General features: G+C 41.8%; 1 protein-coding gene across 4 annotated transcripts in view; it reads right to left on the bottom strand.

Annotated features, from left to right (window-relative positions):
• Nucleotides 1–222: 222 nt before the first annotated feature.
• sorcs1.S (sortilin-related VPS10 domain containing receptor 1 S homeolog) overlaps nucleotides 223–16,351 on the bottom strand; it is a 122,789-nt gene continuing 106,660 nt past the window's right edge. Inside the window, exons 24-27 of one of the 4 annotated variants that reach the window (XM_018227212.2) lie at nucleotides 15,717–15,816; nucleotides 10,447–10,552; nucleotides 10,231–10,363; nucleotides 223–3,090 (exon numbers count right to left, since the gene is read on the bottom strand). In XM_018227212.2, the coding sequence (XP_018082701.1) occupies nucleotides 10,231–10,363; nucleotides 10,447–10,552; nucleotides 15,717–15,816 (339 nt within the window). In that variant the 3' untranslated portion in view covers nucleotides 223–3,090. The remainder of the gene's footprint in view (nucleotides 3,091–10,230; nucleotides 10,364–10,446; nucleotides 10,553–15,716; nucleotides 15,817–16,351) is intronic. The other 3 variants (XM_041570754.1, XM_041570753.1, XM_041570755.1) reach the window with 3 other exon arrangements.

Here is a 16,351-nt window from a genome sequence, read left to right as displayed (position 1 = left end):
GGAGAAAGTAGGGCAAGATTGAGACATTAGGACAAGGTGGAGACAGTAGGACAAGATGGAGACAGTTGGACAAGATGGAGACAGTTGGACAAGACAGTGACAGTAGAGTGAGAGGGAAAAGTACGGTAAAAAGGAAAAACATTCAGCATTAGTAAACAATTTACAACCTCATACCCTTTTCAGTGCACAAACTCCAGACACAATAATAAGTAGACACAATAATAAATACCAATATGTTTTATTCAAGAATGTCTTTTCTACAAATTTGTGGCAAGGGATGTGACTGGAACATGTTACACATTGAAACAAAATGCTGCCGGACTATAGGGGCTCAATAGCTTTACTCTGCCAGTGGGGGTTGGATTCAGCTCCAGTGCTACATACCCCCCTGCTAGAGGGAAATTCTGAGGTAGGTTTATCAAAGCTCAAGGCTTTGTACCAACCTTGTCTTTTTATTGAAAAATGAAATATTTTGTTCTTTTTTTTTCGTGGCCTCTAAAAAGCAGAACAAGAGAATGGGCATTAGTAAAGCAAATATACTTATATAATACTTTTATATTATAGGCAGAACATCCAGGATACATACACCCTCAATTATATTGTATTAAGATGCTTTACTCATGCCCACATGTATTAGGGTGACTTGAACATCCCTACTCTCGAAGCCCCCTCTCTCATCAAATGAACTTTTAATGAAGTCTGAACATCTCTTAATTGCTTTTTTGTGTTCCACAACTTTGAAATGTCAAAAGAAATCTGTAGAACCCAGTGGGTCACACCAACCTGTAGGTCACAAGACCATTAGAACATTCACAAGGTTAGACCAATCTATTGGCCAACACACAGTTAGAACATGGACCGGCCTATACCAAATCCAATATTTCCATCCACGGATAAAAAAAATATGGACAAAATATGAAAAGAATTCATTAAAATTTTACAAAATATTCAGGTCACTTGAGTTTTTGACTTGGGATTTAACATTTTTCTTCTCTGTTACTGTATTGACATTTCACTTCTTTCTGACTTTGATGTTTTCAACCCAGAATGAAGAGAAAGGCTAAAAAAGGTGATTGTTGGTTCCATACAAACAGAGTTACCTTTGTTGTGTGCCCAGACCATATGACCCATTCCTCTATCTATGGCCAAAATCTGACCAACCTCCCCCATATCACTTTCCTAGAAACACTTTGAGCTTTGATAAACCTTCGTCTTCATCGTCTCTACTCATTCTAAGTCATTCAACAGTCATTTGTGTTCCATTTGCAGAACATGCACAGGAAATAAAACATATGAATAATTGATGGTTTATATTATATATATAGCTATAAAAATCACCTGCACAAATAGTTCTAGCATTTTGGCACATGGTTTATTGATAAATACAGAAATAGGCTGCAATTGTTCCTTTTTTTATTAAATATCGGGTGGGGGAGGGATTGAAATATTTCAGTGTTCTGAGAGAGGGAAATTGGAATGGATGAGGGGATATTTACAATGTCCAGAGTGAAATATTAGACCTACCCTGTATTTTTGCCTTTATTTCCCCCATGTGGCTCTTCATTTGGTGGGACACAACAGCAAATGCCCTTGTGTCTTCCCTACAACCAGACCTGGTCTTTGTTTGAGTGAAGGAAGACGGGAGATATTGGGGCTATACCAGTACTATATACGGATTAATTAAGATGAAATCAGCCCACGCAGGAGAGAATCCAGTGCTGAACCCTCAGGGAATCTGAGTGGAAATGAACAAACTCTGTGATTATTGTGTGTTTGCTCTTAGCATTGGGGATTAGGGGTCTGGCATTTGTGAAACCAAGTCTATATTGACCTGACAAATAAATACAGTAAGTGATAAAGAAGAGAAGGGCACAGTATTGGGTGAAAGGCTCTTAGCCTCTGTGTCCAATGGGATTATCAGCGCCCTATCTGTGTATTACAGAAACTCTGCTGACACACACTGAATACTCTTTGTATCACATCAAGTAAAATAACTGCCAGGCTCACACAATAGCCTGAATATATCCTATTGTGCCCAGCATTTTATGCATTCTCCACCAGACTGACAGGGTTCAAGAACTGATTTTGAGCATCATCCAATTTAAAGGTTTCTATTCTTCCTCAGACAATGGCCGGGGACATTGGGAAATAGAGTTGCTGACAGAGGAACAGCGAGTGTTACAATGGGAGACAGAGAAAGGCAATAATAGCAGAGGAAGGAACCGCACAAGTCTTCATTGCCTCTCACTTGTTCTACATTTATATTTCTTATCTTTCGAGCATTAATGTTGGGGCTGTTCTTGTACCCACAGAGCCACCCAAAGAGAAATCAGATCAAACTGAATGAGTTCAAGTCTTAGAATCCTTTCGTAGGTTGTCAAAACTCACATCCGAACATGATGAGGACTCTGAGATCCTTCAGGAGGTTAATCTTCTGAATGCTTGGGGCAAGTTACAAATATCTGGCACATAAATCTACTTTGGCATCCAGGAGAATCCAGCTCTGCCATCCCACAAACACAACATTACAAAGAGTTACATAAAACTTGAATGTTTGTGCCGCAAGTGATCACCGTAAACGCAAGTTTACAAAAGATTTTCTTAAGTTCCCAGAGATAGTGAAAGTGATGTTACAATGATCCTTTCTGAAGATGTATACATTGCTTTTCTTTTAAAGTATTATATACAATTCTGCCCTATCCACCCACAGTAAAAACATCATCGAACCTACCAGCAGATGACCACCTTAGCTTCTGTCCAGGGCTCCTCAAACTAACATCAACCCAAAAAGGCTTACCCCTTCTTCCTCTGTCTGAGGCACAAAAGATGGATGGAAAAGGGAAAACATGCAATGTTTCGGAAAGGAAATGTATTATCTACAGACACAAGTCGTGTTGAATAGAAGATTCCTAAAAAAGGTGGAACCTGCGTGTCTTGGTGCATCTTCTTGTGCAGGTTTAAAGCTAAAAACCACAGTTTGAAGGATTGTAATAGTCCAGGAGATGATGGGATGTTTCTTTCCCATTCAAACGTTTACGTAGGTTGGGTTGTTGTTTGTGCTTTGTATTTCAGCAACTGTGGAAATACTTCCTGGGATGAAGGAAAACAGCTGGTTAAACAGAGGAGCTGAGGGGACAAACCCCAACACTGGGTATGGATATTTCTAGGTGTCGCATAGGGCTGAGACACAGGGAAACATTAGGGGAAACATTAGATACAGATTAAAGTGAGAAACTGCAAGAAACACTCACACAATACAGAGCTGCCCAATTTTGTTGCCTGTGGAGTCTCCTAATCATTGGTCATATCAAATGTTTTATATGTGAATCCATTCAAGATGCCCCAGATAGGTCCATGTTGCCCATCAAAAAATGAACTGCTCCAGGGGTAAACTCCAAAATGTAAACATGGGACTTATTTTCTACAATTAGTGTAACCCCAAAATATGTATGGAAGTATGGTTGTAGCATTCTCACGTGACAGAGCTCCATGCCAAATAGTTTCAGTGTCTTTTTGGGCAGAGGTCTAACTGCCACCACTCTGTATGTCTGCCAGGGCACCTTCTATCAAATAACATCAGAAAAAAAAAAGATGGACAGGGCTGCTGTTTTCCAATGGACACCCCTGTACCACAGGCCATAGTGGCAGTATTTGTCCAGAGAAACAACACACTAACTAGTTAGCACACAGAGAACACAACATTAGTTGATGTATCTATTACAATATAACATTACAGAGTTTTGAATTTGTCATTTTAATCCACCTAATGCCCTGTCCCAACACAACAGTAAAGGTTTAATTTATGTGTTTATCTTCAAACACTCATGTACTGTAGGCTTAATAACAATGATATAATGTTCTCCTACTTCTTCCCATATCTTCTCCTACATCTTCTCCATCTTGTATTACTGTCACAATCTCACCCTAAAGATTTCATCAACTCCTGTCTCAATCTAGCCCACTGTCTCCATTTTGCTCTATAGAATCCCTCTTCTCCTACTCTTACCAAGTAGATCTTGATCTACTGCCATCATATTGTCCTTCTGCTTCCATATTGACCTACTGTCTCTAGCCTGTAGTACTGATACCATATTGTCCTACTGCTATAATTTTGTCCTACAATCTGACCTACAATCTCCATCCTGTTTTACTGTCTCCCTAATTGTCCTACTGTTTCTGCCATGTGCTTCTCACACCATCTTGACCTACTGTCTCCATCTTGTCCTACTGTCCCATCTTGCCCCACTGTCATCATCTTGTCCTACTGTCTGCATCTTGTCTTTCTGTCTCCAATTTGTCCTACTGTCTCTATCTCGCCCTATAGTCTCCATCTCATCCTACTGTCTCCATCTTGCCCTACTGCCACCATCCTGTCCTATCATCTCCATCTTGCCCTACTGTCACATCATGACTTACTGTCTCCATCTTGTCCTACTGTCTTCATCTTGCCCTACTGTCTCCATCTTGTCCTACTGTCTCCATCTTGCCCTACTGTCACCATCTTGACCTACTGTCTCCATCTCTATTTTACCCTACTGTCTCCATCTTGCCCTACTGTCTCCAAGTTGACCTACTGTCTCCAACTTGCCCTACTGCCACCATCTTGTCCTATTGTCTCCATCTCATTCATCTTGTCCTAGTGTTTCCATCGTGCTCTACTGTCTCCATCTTCTTCTACGGGCACAATTTTGTCCTGATGCCATCATGTCCTCATATAGTTGCTATTCCATGTCATCTTTTGGCCAACAACTGCTGCACTTCAGAGTCCTACTATGTCTCTCAGGCCCTGGGAAATTGCCCTCCAATAAGAGCCATTCTGCCCATGGCCTACAGCAAGCTAAGATTGTGACAAGTTAATCCATCAGACAAGACATCACTCACAATCCTCTTTTTAATGACGAGCAGTTGAACAGAATTAAAACCCTGATATATTTAATTCTTCACAAGGAATGGCTAATTCCTCGGAGCAGCTGGATCATCAAATGCGCAATAAAAATGAATTTATATATCTGAGGATTCTGCTATAGTCTCTTCTTACTAATGAAGGTCAGAACAATTAGCTAATGACTCATTTCTCAATGTCATTGGCTCCATGTTTTCCTCTTCCCATTTCTCATGTGACAAGTGTGAATTGCACTCCGTGCCCAGGACATACACCCCTGTATTTAGAACTAATGACTTAAACACAATATTAGAATTCCGCCCACCAATGTAAAGGTCTCCGAGCAGCAAAAGGGTCTCCCACTCAATATTCAGAGGAGTAATAACGAGTGGATATAATTAAGCACAGGCTTGTTTAGGAAAGTCAAGGCTATTTTTAATGATCCAGGATTCCCAGTGATCCTCTCGCAGCTTCAGCATTTCATTTGTTTTGTCAGCAGAGACTTTACATTGTGGGTGTTTCAGCCTCTGTAAAAGCAGCCGATTATCCCAGCAGGAAATATCAGGCAGCCGCTTCTCTATGGCAGTTTGGAGTCGGCCCTCGGTATTTATCACCTGTAAAGTCTAACAGATGGGAAAGCGCCCGGGGGGAGAGGATATTAATTGGGAGTCTTGCTCCAGCTTTCCATCCCTAACCACAAGAAGCAAATTCTGATTAAGTGAAGCTTAGAATAACGGGGAAAGGTTACAGGCGCATTCATAAGGCTTGTCATCTGCCCTCCTGCCGCACAAATATGTCAATGTAATGAGCTCCAAATCACCATGAAACCAGCCACAGGCCATTGTTACTACTTACATTAACAACACTCAACAAAAAAGGTCCCTCCTGTACAAAAATGCTTTCAACTTTTCCTTTCTAGGAAATTCACCATTTTACTGTAGGATCTACTCACAACTGGATCTACTCTCTCTTATCTTGTAGGATCTACTCTACTTTGTGTCAGTCGGTATGCTCCCCATTTCTCTTTAGGATCTGTTCACTCTCAGTTTCATAGTAGAATCTACTCCTCATTAAGCCCAGGGGTGTTGGTGAGTAGGATCTACTCACTGTTTTGTCACAAGGTGTACTTAACCCTAACCATTATTAGAATGATCTGTTTCCCATTACATCACCCATGCTACATGGAATTCGACCACAAAGTTATCTTTGCATTAATATGATTTGTGGATCTAACCCAAGTATTTATACAGAATGGTTGTAGTCTAAACAACTAGGCGTTCCACCATAAACCTTTATGTAGCATCAGATGATATTATGATGAGTAGACAATAAGAAGAGCCTGTGAAGAAAGTGAGGAGATCCTATGAAGATCTTGTGGTGGAAATCAGAGTCAAGAGGTGGAAAGATCAGAAATCAGGGGTCATTTACGTTTCCCTGGGACACAGGTGGTAGAGTGCTAGGGGGGCAATAGTGCTCCCTTATCATTAACAAGCACTTGTGTCCCAGGGAATGCAGGTCTCTGCACTGAGAACCAGACTCAAAATCGGTTCAGAGAGCAGTGTTAAGGGGAAAAGCCCAGCACTGTGATACCACTTGGCAAAGGGCAATTGGTAGGGGTTATTAATGACTGCAAGTGCAGTTGTGTTTGTGCAGATTTGCCTGCAGTCAGTTCTGCAGTTGCATCAAAATGTGCTCCATGTGTCTCTAAAGTTGCACTCACCAGCACTGCCTTTCCTTTTACCGAATCAATGGCTGCTGTGCTTATTGACACAGGAGAACCCTGGAACTACCTCCATTTCTGGATCAGGCAGTAGCTCCTGGGTTCCCTCCTGGGTCCCCTCAGAGCCCAATGTCCACAGGTGCTGTTCATCTAACACCAGAAATGACATCCCCAGGAGCTATTGCACCAATTTTGAGAATCTAATCATCTGTCATTCTTATTGTAGTCACAAGAAGTCACATATCTATTCCTTCCATCAAAGGTTTTACTCACCAATCCATCCCATAATACAATTCATTATATTACAATATATAACCCTCCTTCCACCTCTTCACTTGCTTTCATCAGAATTCCACCATATGATCTTCATAGGATCGTCACACTTTCTTTACAAGATCTACTCACCATAACATGACTGGACCTACTCACTATCCACCAACAATTCATGTCAGGACTTCCTCACCTTCCCACCAGCTACTCTTCATCTCACACACACACACACACACACACACACACACACACACACACACACACACACACACACACACACACACACAATGCCCCATTTCACCTTGTCAATGTACAAGCCATTCACAATCTCAACTGCTCTACTTCTTGTATCCTAAAAGGTTATTCCATCCCAGGGCAGACTCATGGTTTGTTTATGACTTTATCTCTGATTCTACATGGCATTCCAAGTATTAGTACACCACCACTTTATAGACACAATCCCTTCCCGTGGAACTTTCCAACGCAGAGGGTATGTTTGAAAACTGTGATCCGGATGAGCAGTAAAATTCAGATCAGGTCATCCCACTCCACTGTCTAGTTTTATTGCAGTGAGTTGATCTGCCCTAAGCAACAAATGCAATAAAATGAACGAAGGATGTGTGTAAGTTACAAGCCATTGCAGTGTCGGACTGGGGGGGTCTGGGCCCACCGGGGCTGCCACATCAAGGGCCCCCATCATGGGCCCCATGCCCCCACAGGCCCCCCTCCCGAGCCACAAATCCCATTCTCCCCAAGTCCCCCCCCCCCCCGCACCCACCTGTGCTTGTAATTTCTTCTATCAGGGGGTGGAAGTCAGGAGTGCAGGTAGGTCTGAGCCAGCAGGGCCCACGAGGGCTGGAATATCAAGGCCATTGTCCCCCTCCCAGAAATCCTGCTCTGCCCTCCACATCCCCTGCCGCCTCTACCACCAGCGAGTACCGGTTTGTGTCAGGTGGGGTTTTTGGAGAGCAGGCCATGTGAAGTAGGTCTGGGTCAGGCCCACCGGGTTTTTTCCCGGTTTTCCACCATCTCAGTCCGACCCTGAGCCATTGTTTCTTACACCAGTTGTTACAGTTACTGTAGTGATTCGCTGCAGGAATAGCAACAAGGCACTTTCAGCCCCTAGACACACAGTACAGTGTAATAATGCCTAATGGGATTATTAAAGAGAGAAAAATGCCCAGGTACTTTTATCCAGTGGCATGGAGGGGTTGTAGTACAAGTTACTGAGTAGTGTTGTGTTTATTTAGTGTGGAACTCAACTTCACATTCCCACCCAAATCACATAGCGAGTTCTCACTGGTAATTGGTAATTGGCTGCTGTCCCTGGTGCTGAATCTCCTGTTCCTTCTCACATGGGATACTCTTTTGTACTTGCAAAGACAACAATAATCCTGATTTTCTTACTTCCTTCTGTGTATCACTCCCCTCCACAGACCACAATGCAAGACAATCTAACACAGGAGTGAATCCACCACAACTGCTGTTGGGCTGGCATTGCATAACTGAATATGAACTGGAGGCAAGAGCCCAACGAATCACTCCCAATAGCTGAGATTTTCTGTCCTTCAATGTAATGTCAGAAAACAGAGCTTCCAATTCCCTTCAGCCACTGTATGAACTATAAAACTCAACATTCTTAGCCATGACTGACACTGAGTTAGCTAAACACATAACTGGGGACTCCAAACTTGGTGTCTCTTACTTTACTGGCACAGAAGTCTAAGTCTGCTGAGCAGTGCCTGGGGAAAGGTAAGTTTTACTTGAATGTGCAATTGAGTAAGTTCAGAGCAGAAAAATGGCATTTATGGCATTACCCTTAAAGCATCCCGGGAGCTATAGCCCTGTAAGTGCTCCATCACACTTCTCCAACTACCCAGAGCCAATATAACCCACTTCATTGAAGTGTATTTATTGAAGTGTATTTATTGAAGTGTATCCTGTTTGCATTGAGGAATTATCTCCGTCTTGCTCTGTCTCCATCTTATCCTACTGTCTCCAACTTTTCCTACTATCTACAACTTATCCTACTGTGACTTTCTCTATCTTGTGTTACTGTCACCATCTTAGCCTACTGTCTCCAATTTTTCCTACTGTCTCCAACTTACCCTACTGTCTCTATCTTTTCTTACTGTCACAATCATAGCCTACTGTCCCCAACTGTCTCCATCTTGCCCTACTGTCTCCATTATGTCCTAGTGTCTCCATCTTGCCCTACTATGTCCATCTTTTCCTACTGTCTCCATTTTGACATATTGTTTCCATCTTGGAGTCACCATCTTGCCCTTATTTTTCCTACATACAACTTTTACTATCTTGCCTCAATCCTATGCACTGGTCACCTCACCATCATTATCTACTGTTGTCATCTTGGCCAGCTGGCACTGTAGGTACTTTGAAAACAATGGCAACAGGTGGCTGCAGCAGAACAACATGGTAACAGTAGAGTAAGATGGTTACATAAGGTGATATAGATAATGGCGGCAGTAGAGCAATATGGAAACAGTAGGGCAAGAGTGAGACCGTGGAACAGGATGAGTCAATAGGGCAAGATGGAGACAGTAGGACAAAATGGTGACAGTAGGACAAGATGGAGACAGTATGGCAATATAGAGACAGTATGACGTGATGGAGACAGTAGAGGAAGATGAAGACGAAGAGAGTAAGAGATAAAAGAGAAAGTAGTACAAGATGGAGATAGTAGGATACAATGCAGATAGTAGGATAAGATAGAGGAGATATTTTTAACCATTCAATGAATTTGTTCCTAATAGGGATGCACAGAATCCACTTTTTTGAATTTGGCCAAACCCCCGAATCCTTTGCAGAAGATTCGGATGAATACTGAACCGAATCTAAATCCTAATTTGCATATGCATATTGTATATGCAAATTAGGGGTGGTAAGGGAAAAACATTTTTAACTTCATTGTTTTGTGACAAAAAGTCACGTAATTTCTCTCCCAACCCCTATTTTGCATATACAAATTAGGATTAGGCAGAAGGGTTCAGCTAAATCTGAATCCTGCTTTTAAAGGCCAAATCCTGGCAGAATCCTGAACCGAATCAGGGATTCGGTGCATTCCTAGTTCCTAACTACTCTATAGCCAGCAGCTGGTTCTCTTGTTCAGAGCCCGAGAGCATTCATGGACTTGGGTTTAGCAGTTCTCTGAGCTATTTGCGTTAGTCAAAGCAAGGACAGGACAAGAGGAGAAAAAGCAGGAGCTTTCACAGCACTGAGAGCAAAATAAAGGGGGGATTATGCACAGTGCCCAAAGCAACGTCATTCAGATGGTTTTGACTAGTCACTGGGGGTCCTGCCCAGCCAAGCAGGACTAGTTACTGAGGATATTATTTACCTACGGCTGTGTTTCCAACTTGCCCAGCGGCTGATTTTGAGGGTCAGTGTTTTCACTGTTACTGCCTGGACTGACCACCTCTTGCTCTTTTTCATTCTGCATTGGTGCATAAACATTAATTCCAGGGATTTTCCTAAAAACATCAATAGAGACCATCATTGCTGTTGGGAGGGGTGCGTTGTTGGCACAGAGAGGCTGGAGAAGGACAATAATTACCTTTTGAACTTATAGATGACAAAGACAGACAGTCCCACAAAGACCACGGACAAGAGCATCAGCATTGCAGAACCACTGTGACTGGGAGACAGGTCCGCCAATGGAGCTGCAAGGCAAAGGAGCTTCCATTATTCACTTCTATAGACAAGATCTATTCTGCAATTATTTGCACCTACACCCAGGCCGGCCATGTTGTCTAGGGCACCTGGTCAGCTTGGCCTGATCCTGCCACACCTGCAGCACTACAAACATTATTGAACTACAGCAAAACAGTCTCTGACCATGATACTGTATGTACACCCTCTCCCATTTACTACCCCTTCACCCAATATCTTCTCACCTTACCATTCCCACAATCCCACAGTTACAGCCCTTTTCCTGGGACCATCTTGCAAGGAAAAAACAGCAAAAGCAATTTGGGCCCTGAAATGCAACCCATAACACTTTGCTCCAACTTGCTCTAGTGTCTCCATGTTGCTCTGTCTCCACCTTGTTCTGCTGTACCATCTTGTTCTATTGTGCCCATCTACTGTGTTCATCTTACTCTACTGTTTGCATCTTCTCTTACTGACACTGTCTTTAGCTACCTTCTCCATCTTGCATTTAACATATAAAACACATGGAATATCCACCCATTCTAACAGAATTTTTGGGTTCTTAATTTACAAGTGGGGGAATGTTTTTCATGACACATAGCTGTCCATACATTTTGTCAGGCTAAAACACCACCAGAACCTACGAGTTAATTTAAAGAAGAGCTTCCCTTTAACTCACAAATAAACAACAAGCACTTATTTTATATTTTGATGAAACCAGGGATCTTAGTTTCCATCCAGAGAGAAGCATTTCACCCCAAACAAACTTTCCTCCCTCTCTTGGTGCACAAGACCATCAGTGACCACATCTCCATGGAGAGAGGCATCTGCTCAGATGTTGATGGAATGAGACAGGTTTATTTAATATTCGGCAGCATCTTATTAGCACAACCCGCTGGCACACAATGTGGTGCTACACACAGCGCAGTATCAGATCTGCATGTTGTACTTCTCTGCTCAATTGACTTCCCGCAGAACTCGCATGTTCTTATAAATGCGCATGCATCTGCTTGTCCAGCTGGAGCCTCACAGATACTTTGCATATTAGATAAAATGCTTTTTTTGGCTTCTCCCCTTCTACAGATATTGTGGTTAAATAAAGGAATTTAAAGGGGGATTTAAAGCTGCTAAAATTCTCAAGGTGGAAACATAATTTGTGCTTAATATTAAATGCATTTAATTAAGATTCTGCATTCAAGTTATGTCCTCTGCAGGGATCCGTGTTTGTCACATGTGTCTCAAGTTCCTGAGCCTAAATTCACATGTTCATATAACCAGTAGTATTTTAGGCTTGTCATCAGCAGTTGCTGACAGTGCTCTGGATTTGTAATCAATTGTGCTCTTTTTATAATAATCAGTGTTCTAGGTTTATCATCAATAGTGTTCCAAGTTTGCTTTCAAGGAATTTCTAGGTTTGTCATCGTCATTTTGTTGGTTTGTATATTTGTCACCCGTGCTGAGGTAAGTTTGTCATTAGTGGCATCTTGGTGTGTAATAATGTAGGTCGTCAATAGTGTTCTAGTTTGTCTGCAGTGTTCCAGGTTTGTCATCAATATGTCTATAGATTATCACCAGTAGAGGTCTAGGTTTGTAATAAGAAATGTTCTAGGTTTGTAATCAAAAGTGTTCTAGTTCATCTGTAGTTTTGTAGATGATCACATGTAGATGTCTAGCTTGGTAATAAGAAATGTTCTAGGTTTGTCATCAATAGTATTCTAGGTCATCTGCAGTGTTGCAGGTTTGCCATCAGTAGTTTTATAGATGATCACATGTAGATTTATAGCTTTGTAATAAGAAATGTTCTAGGTTGGCCATCAGTCGTCTTTAAGTTTTATTATCAGGGATTTTCTAGATGTATCATCTTGTTCTTCCCATTGTGTAACTACAAGTGACAAGAGTTTCCAAAGACTTGGTTCATTTATGTTCTTGTTGGTGACACTGAATATTACTGTAAATTATTATGTATAAACTAGCAACAGGTCCACTTTGTAAACGGTTGTGTTTAAATTAATCATTTCAATTATTAAATTAATTTGTTCTCTTCATTTTATGCTGCTTTTGTACATTTTCTTTTTAACAACCTTCCCCCCCTCTCTCTTAAGATCTTCCTTTTGGATTTTGTGTTGCTCACATTGTGCCCTTTGTTCTCACCCTGTTTGTTGCCTTTTAATTCTTCACACAAGTGAAATATTTACATTTCAGTGCAAATTCTGAGGAGGAGATTGTCCCTGGCCAAAACGTTGAATGCAAGAGCTGAACTTTGATTTGTGTTAGTAACAAAGACTAAAGGCTTGAGGAAAAACTACAGGTCCTTAGGTCCCAAGCTGTGAGGCTGAAGAACATTATCCATTCTGCAGCAAAGAGTTAAAGTTCTACATCAGTAACGAGAATCTATTTTATTACTAGTGGAGATCCTGAATTCATATATTAACAGCCAGTTTTGGTTGTTAAGCTATAAATATTCTCAAAAAAAATTGATGTTTGTGAGTGAAGCAGCCCCCGCACATTGCATCTTGCTCTATTCATAAGAAGAAGAGAAGGCAGAGGATGCCCTCTAGTGTCAGAATCTTCTCTTGTGAAGAAACATTTTGAAAAAGACAGAAGTTTCCTCTCAATTCATATTCACTTGACCAGTACAACTCATCTCTGGGGAGCCTTTGGCACTGTTGGGTCCAAAGAGTCTTAACAGGAGGAGGAGGAGGAGGAACAGGTCTCAAAATGTTCTAATAAGTCCTGTGTGTTTGCTTTAACCCTAATCCTGCTGAGAAGGTCTCATGTCTGACCGACCTGATCAGAATGATATTATCAGATACAAACGATATGCACATTTCTAGTGATGGGCGAATTTGCGTGCATTTTTTTTTACGCCGGCTAATTTTCTACAGCGAATTTTTGCGGCCGATTTGTGAATTTATTCGCCAGTGCCCGAATCGTGCAAATTTGCGCCTGGCGAATAAATTCGCCTATCACTATCAATTTTCTCTATTACGCCACAACAAAAATGCTTCTTATGAAACGTCAGGAAGAATTTAGTTCTTTCCTGGAAAGAACCTCCCAGGGGATCTTCGCTGTTAAACAAAGTGGAACAATCCATAGAATTTAGCCCCATGTGGGACTTGTTGTGGTTTCAAAGATATAAAATTACTCTCGACAAGTAGATAAATGGTGCCAGCAATGCCAAAATGGTGTGAACCCCAAACGTGATATATAAGGCACTATCAAGTATTATCAGAGACATGGGAACCTCAAGGAACTATTGGCATGACAGGAAAATGTTTCAACCCAAAGCAGAAGCAAGGGAACTATATACAGTAAGAGACATGAGTACCAATCACAATATAATAATGTTTTTATAACATAAAAATCATGAACATCCTTTATTGTATATCTTTATAAATGCTGCTTAGTGACATCAAGTGACTGGGGTCAAGGGACTAAATGAGCCCAAGGAAGCCCAGTTTGGGCCAGTTATTCTGTTGGCGTCGTTTTTGGTACAACAGCTTTAGTTTTAGAGAACTTCTAACGTTCTAACTTTAAGAAGTAAGAAACCCCTTATATTAGGGTAAAGCTTTCTGCTAGATACAGAGGCAGAAATGTAAATAGTTCTGACAGAGAAATGACCCTTCATCATTGTGGAGGAATTTAGAAGCACATTTCAGGGGATGATGGAATGATTTGGAAGTCATAAGGAAATTTGAAAAAACAAATTGGAGAAGAAATGGATCACATGCAGTAGTCACATTAATTTTGTAAAAACATCAACACTATATCCTATTAATGGAAGAGGTAGGGTATTATTAGCAGCAGTCGCAGCGTCTTTATGGGGGTGCAAACATGGGCCCTAGGCCCAATGAATATAATAAGGCCCTGTAAGGCAGGAGTGGTACAGAGAAAGAGGAGAAGATCAGGGGAACAAAAAAGACTAACAGTCTGGTTAGATGACAAAAGTGGGACAATGTGGAGACTGGAGGACAAAATGGAAGTCAGAGAGCAAGAAGGGGCAGTAGGACAAGATGGAGACAGTAGGGCAAGATGGAGACAGTAGAACAAGATGGAGACAGTAGGACAAGATGGAGACAGTAGGACAAGATGAAGACAGTAGGACAAGATGGAGACAGTAGGACAAGATGAAGACAGTAGGACAAGATGGAGACAGTAGGACAAGATAGAGACAGTAGGGCAAAATGCAGACAGTAGGGCAAGGTTGAGACAGTAGGGCAAGATGGAGACAGTAGGACAAGATGTAGACAGTAGGGCAAGATGGAGACAGTAGAACAAGATGGAGACAGTAGGACAAGATGGAGACAGTAGAGCAAGATGGAGAGAGTAGGACAAGATGGAGACAGTATGACAAGATGAAGACAGTAGGACAAGATGGAGACAGTAGGACAAGATGGAGACAGTAGGGCAAGATGGAGACAGTAGGGCAAGATGGAGACAGTAGAACAAGATGGAAACAGTAGGACAAGATGGAGACAGTAGGACAAGATGGAGACAGTAGGACAATATGAAGACAGTAGGACAAGATGGAGACAGTAGGACAAGATGGAGACAGTAGGGTAAGATGAAGACAGCAGGGCAAGATGGAGACAGTAGGACCAGAAGGAGACAGTAGGACAAGATGGAGACAGTAGGGTAAGATGAAGACAGTGGGGCAAGATGGAGAGGGTAGAGCTCAGGACTAAGTGGCAGCACCTAGGTTAAATCTTATAGTTACAGTGCTGATTTTTAACTCTTTAGAGATTGAAAGATAAAAATAAATATCAGTGAAAAGATTCACAGAAAATGGAAATGGAACCACCTAGAAAGAAACAAATAAATATTTTTATTTTCATGCAAAATCTGAAAGCCAATAAGATGGTGCTGAATATAATTTGAGTTCATTTGGGTTGAAATGTCTGACATATCCAACAAAGTTGCTCCTGTCCCGTCTTGTACAAATACTGACTCCAAAGAGCCTCAATCAGCATTTAAACAGAGACCAATCGGCAGGCAGAAGAGAGAACAAAGGGAGTTCCTCTAAGAATCTCATTACTGATCTACTGTACCGGCGGGTTCCATTTGTGAAACAGAGGGAAGGGGATTGGCTGCTTTGTAGTTACGTTGCCAGAGTCACTAAGAGGAGGGAACAGCGGAGCAGAAAGGAAGGAAACATGTTGAAGGGGTCCCAATTACCTGCGGTTAGGTGTGCGGCGTGTACCAGGACTCGGACCCCCGGCTTCAGCTCAAAATGAGCCAACTCTTGGTGCAACTTGTTGATGAAAAGGTCGGAAATCTATAGAAGGAGAAACAAGGAGATGCATCGTATTCTGAGTGGATGTTCTGAAAATATTCATGGAAATTACAAATGAAACTGGACAATAAATGACTGGGCCACAAGCACTGAGTTGGGTTTAATAGAACTTACACCTACACCTGCTGCTCAAATGACAACTCCCAGAACTCCCAATTACCCGCACCATTACCTCCATGATGAAGATCTGACCACGCACCTTCTCTCAGGGGTAAAGCCCCCAGTCGCCTCATCCCCCATCTATTTGTATTGTGTGTGTCCCACTCTCTGCATTACACACTGGTGCCCATAACTCACCAACTGGGGCAGCTTCTCATTTCCTCAAAACAATATCAACCAATAGCGACTTAAGTTCCATTTCATCATTTTATATAAAGTGCCCCCCACATGCACAATGTCATTGAACCCAGAATATTATTATATTAACCCACAGAGTCTATTAAACCCCACAAACCCTGATCTGACTTTCACCTATTCCTCTTCTCTCTGCTCTTCTTTCATTATCATTTTATTCTCT

This window comes from Xenopus laevis, chromosome 7S, assembly GCF_017654675.1.
Source record: "Xenopus laevis strain J_2021 chromosome 7S, Xenopus_laevis_v10.1, whole genome shotgun sequence".
NCBI lineage: Eukaryota > Metazoa > Chordata > Amphibia > Anura > Pipidae > Xenopus > Xenopus laevis.
This window is presented reverse-complemented; position numbering and strand designations above follow the sequence as displayed.